The 3,589-nt window shown below is 36.5% G+C and overlaps 3 protein-coding genes across 3 annotated transcripts in view; 2 read left to right on the top strand and 1 right to left on the bottom strand.

Moving 5' to 3' along the window:
- Positions 1–300: 300 nt before the first annotated feature.
- On the bottom strand, positions 301–2,179 carry LOC100183338 (serum response factor-binding protein 1-like). Its single transcript, XM_002130145.4, has 10 exons — positions 2,035–2,179; positions 1,890–1,978; positions 1,570–1,642; positions 1,282–1,400; positions 1,137–1,225; positions 989–1,073; positions 821–936; positions 697–771; positions 568–639; positions 301–484 (listed from the first exon to the last, which is right to left on the bottom strand). The coding sequence occupies exons 1-10, from the start codon at positions 2,050–2,052 to the stop codon at positions 351–353; spliced, it is 870 nt and encodes a 289-aa protein (XP_002130181.1). The 5' UTR covers positions 2,053–2,179; the 3' UTR covers positions 301–350.
- Positions 2,123–2,940, top strand: LOC104266667 (28S ribosomal protein S14, mitochondrial-like). The gene has a single exon (XM_009863440.3). The coding sequence runs from the start codon at positions 2,284–2,286 to the stop codon at positions 2,839–2,841; it is 558 nt and encodes a 185-aa protein (XP_009861742.1). The 5' UTR covers positions 2,123–2,283; the 3' UTR covers positions 2,842–2,940.
- The window catches only part of LOC100180989 (protein FAM219A-like), a 1,555-nt gene continuing 856 nt past the window's right edge, over positions 2,891–3,589 (top strand). The window contains exons 1-5 of the mRNA XM_026839003.1: positions 2,891–2,990; positions 3,041–3,075; positions 3,133–3,243; positions 3,293–3,361; positions 3,439–3,584. Of these exons, the coding sequence (XP_026694804.1) occupies positions 2,961–2,990; positions 3,041–3,075; positions 3,133–3,243; positions 3,293–3,361; positions 3,439–3,584 (391 nt within the window). The 5' untranslated portion in view covers positions 2,891–2,960. The remainder of the gene's footprint in view (positions 2,991–3,040; positions 3,076–3,132; positions 3,244–3,292; positions 3,362–3,438; positions 3,585–3,589) is intronic.

Genomic DNA, 3,589 nt, shown 5'->3' with positions numbered 1-3,589 from the left:
ATATCCACCACACAACCACAATATATATCCACCACACAACCACAATATATATATCCACCACACAACCACAATATATATATCCACCACACAACCACAATATATATCCACCACAGGTGTTGGTGAACCCGGCGCGTTTAGTACAAGAGTCGGATTATTCAAATAATGGAATCCAATGTCGCGTTGCAATCAAACGTAACACAGCAGATATTTGGAATTGTAAAGTTATTTCTGTTTAAAACTAACTTTTTATTCTACTAACATTGCAATGTACATTATGCAAGCTTAGTAAAGACATGTATCATACACCGAGTGTTCCTTTTATTTAAAGACAACCAAAACAAGCCTTAGCATTATTCACTATCGGAGAATCGAATTTTAGTCCCTTGAAATTTTTGGATGATATTTTCTTTCTTTTTAACCTGGCTTGCTTGCCACGAAGGATGAAGTGAAACCGATTCCTTTGTTTTAACTTTCTTGGGTTTCCCTAAAATGACAAACAACAACTTTAGGTTAAGCAATATTCTTACACCTCATACTCGCTGTCGATGTATAACATGACGCACCAACCTTTTTTACTGGAGTTAGTTTTACCATAAAGTTTGTCTCTTGCATTTTGACCAGGTCGGTTACGTTTACGATCTGCCATGTTATGAAAATTTATTAAAACAAAACATTTTACGCTGAAACAAACATTACCTTTCTTTACTTTAAGCAAACTTTTAGAAATATCTTCGCTAAGCGTCGTTGCACAACTCCCACTCACCAACGTATCTGGGCCGTAAAGTTAAGAAAACCGAAAAAGATTAAAATATTTCCAAACCTTCTCCCTTGAAGAAAGGGTCTTGAGATAAATCATCAACAATTTCATTTTCATCGAGAAACTTTTCCCCCAGATTTTCAAAAACTTTTTCAGAAAGCGATAAAACCGTTTTGCATCTTTATAAAAATTGGGTTACTTTTGATAAATAGAAATTGTCACTAAACTTACTTTTCTGGATGGGGTAAAATATTTTGATTGGTTTCTGGCTGTTTTACAACATTTGTTTGTCTCCACGGCAACTCACTTGACTTTTCTAAAAAAATTAAACATTTCGATTTAACTTAAACATTTGTTTGAATGAAATATAAACCCCAACCTAACACAGCAGATTCGGCATTCAGAGAAACTTCTTCTTTTTTTCGATTTGCTTCAAAATCGTGTAGAAGCAATTTAAGCTGTGATATTCTGTACAAATAATACATTAAACATTTCTATTTAATATTCATGTCACAAAAACATACTTTGGCTCGATGAATGAGATTGTACCAATCCTGGACAAAACACGCAACGCCATTTCATCCAAGTTTCCGCTCCGATCATTTGTGACGAGGTGTTTGAATATTACATCAGGTTTCATATCCTACCAATATTTAATATCAAATATTATGTATTTCCTCCTTCGAATTCAATAGCAAAGTTCAGATTAATTAAAACAACGAAGAGATGTAATTAGCAAAAAAGCGAGTCGTTAAAACACGCTACGGGAAACAACTTAATAAACGGTAAATAATTCAAGAATTCAACTTCACCTTGATTATTTCAATTTCTTGTAAAAGACGATTAGCACGTGAAATATTTTTCTGTTTCAAGTGTTCTGGAGCACTAAATATCCAAAAACTAGTTGAGCTCGGGATTCAATCACTAAGTTGTAATCATTTAAACTGCACAATATTCGCTACATAGCGGACAAAGCGAACTAAAGAGAGGGCACTAGTGAAGAAACTTCCGGTACATTGTAGAATAGGCTGGTGGAAAGTGTTAGTGGTTGGTGGTTAGGGCTTGATGGTTAGCAAATAAGGTGGGGGGAAGACTCTTCACTATACCACCAAAGAGAAAGATTGAAACTTACTTTTTACTTTTAAGGCTTTTATTCCTTCGAACCAGCTTTGAAATCACATGAACTTTTGCGCGTTTCAAATCTTTTCGCATTAAAATCATCTGCAAAATGATGATAAAACCATAATCCATACAATTCAATAACCTCTCATTCTTACCTCATTGTTGAAATCCATTTTAACCTTGAACAGAATTCACGGCAATTGACAGTTGTCCGTTTTCATAAAAACATTTATTCAAATTAAATTCTGCAAGCTAAATGCTGGTTTAAAAGTTTTATAAAATAATTTTTGATTTATTGGTAAAACGTGTGAAACAGAATATGAACAGCACGCCCCAAACGCACATGTCGCACATTGGTGCACATATCACGTGATATACGATAGATTGTTAACAAGACAACAATTATGTTTGCGTTAAAATATAAATCGCTGTCTCAGGAACTTGGCAAAGTTACAAAGGTTAATTTAACGCAGACCAGACTTGTGGCGTCGAAACGAAAGAAACCCTACAGGTTTAAGACTTGTTCGACGGCTAAGAATCACGTTGGTGGTCCCAAACCACCCACCACCGAAACTGTTGCCTACTTGGCCCTCCCCGAGGCTTACGATCCTGTATTGTGGGGGAAGAAAGGAGATGCAAACGGGAAGAACTGTTTGTGGCATGTCAACTGGCTGATGCAGCGAGATAACAGACGAAGGCATATCGCTACATACTATGGCGCATTATATACTCGACTACAATGCATTAGATATAGTGGTCATCTACCATTGGAGCTGAAGCAAGTTGCTGATCAAGAAACCTCGGGGTTGCCTCGTGGAAGCGATAAAAACTGGACGGTGAACCGATGTGTCGTGACATCTCGTCCACGGGGTAACAAAGATAAATGGAGGATCAGTCGAATGGTGTTCCGACATTTCGCCGATCACGGGAAAATGTCTGGGGTTAAACGGGCTATGTGGTGATGATGTCATCAATGATGTCATAATGAATACATTGTTATATTGTGAATGGTTTAATAAAGTGCATGTTATGTGAAAATAATAAATTTGTTTTATTGACAGGATTATAGGATTAAATAAACATGAGTGGGATTCTTCCCAACCAAGCAGAGGTAAACTTAATAAAAATATTTTAAATGTTTTTAAACATCTGTGTTAACAGGACGGCGCAGAAGAAAACATTCCTTTGAAGACAAAGTAAGTTGAAAATTAATCTTTTATAAAAAATTTGAGTGACATTATTTATAAAAGCAGTTACACTCCTTCAACTTTACATAAGAAACTACAAAAACAACGACAGAAACTACAAAACAAACGAGCGGTTCTAAACGAGCCGAAGAAAACGTCGCTGATGCCGGTAACGAGGTTTGTTTGTTGATTGTGACATCACACAGGGGTAACAATTGATTCACAGATTACAAATTCCTAATCGAGGATATCAACGCATAGACGATTCACCTTTGGTGTCGCTGCAGTCAGACAGGTGGGTCAAAGATATGATTCATTACTTCTAATTACTATATATTAAGCTTTACCAATGTAAATAATTAACTTTAACAGCGAGGATGAATTATTTTTGTCGAACAAACCAACGACGGCACGACAAGTAAACAAACAGTTGTCACGGCAACTCGCTAAAGATGGATTCCAATTGGACGAGACACCGGACGACGAGGCTTTGGATCTGATTCCCCCGAACGATTTCCGCGAA

Source organism: Ciona intestinalis, unplaced genomic scaffold (genome assembly GCF_000224145.3).
Source record: "Ciona intestinalis unplaced genomic scaffold, KH HT000139.2, whole genome shotgun sequence".
Lineage (NCBI taxonomy): Eukaryota > Metazoa > Chordata > Ascidiacea > Phlebobranchia > Cionidae > Ciona > Ciona intestinalis.
Note: the sequence above shows the minus strand (reverse complement) of the source record. Positions and strands in the feature narration are given on the sequence as shown.

Bases quoted from the DNA above. Each gene is read 5' to 3' on its own strand.
- LOC100183338 (XM_002130145.4), bottom strand. The intron at 1,643-1,889 runs GTAAGTTTCAAT...TTGGATATTTAG, and splicing joins AAAAGCCTTAAAAGTAAAAA to TGCTCCAGAACACTTGAAAC. The intron at 937-988 runs GTAAGTTTAGTG...ATTTTTATAAAG, and splicing joins ATTTTACCCCATCCAGAAAA to ATGCAAAACGGTTTTATCGC.
- LOC104266667 (XM_009863440.3), top strand. From the start codon at position 2,284: ATGTTTGCGTTAAAATATAAATCGCTGTCTCAGGAACTTGGCAAAGTT.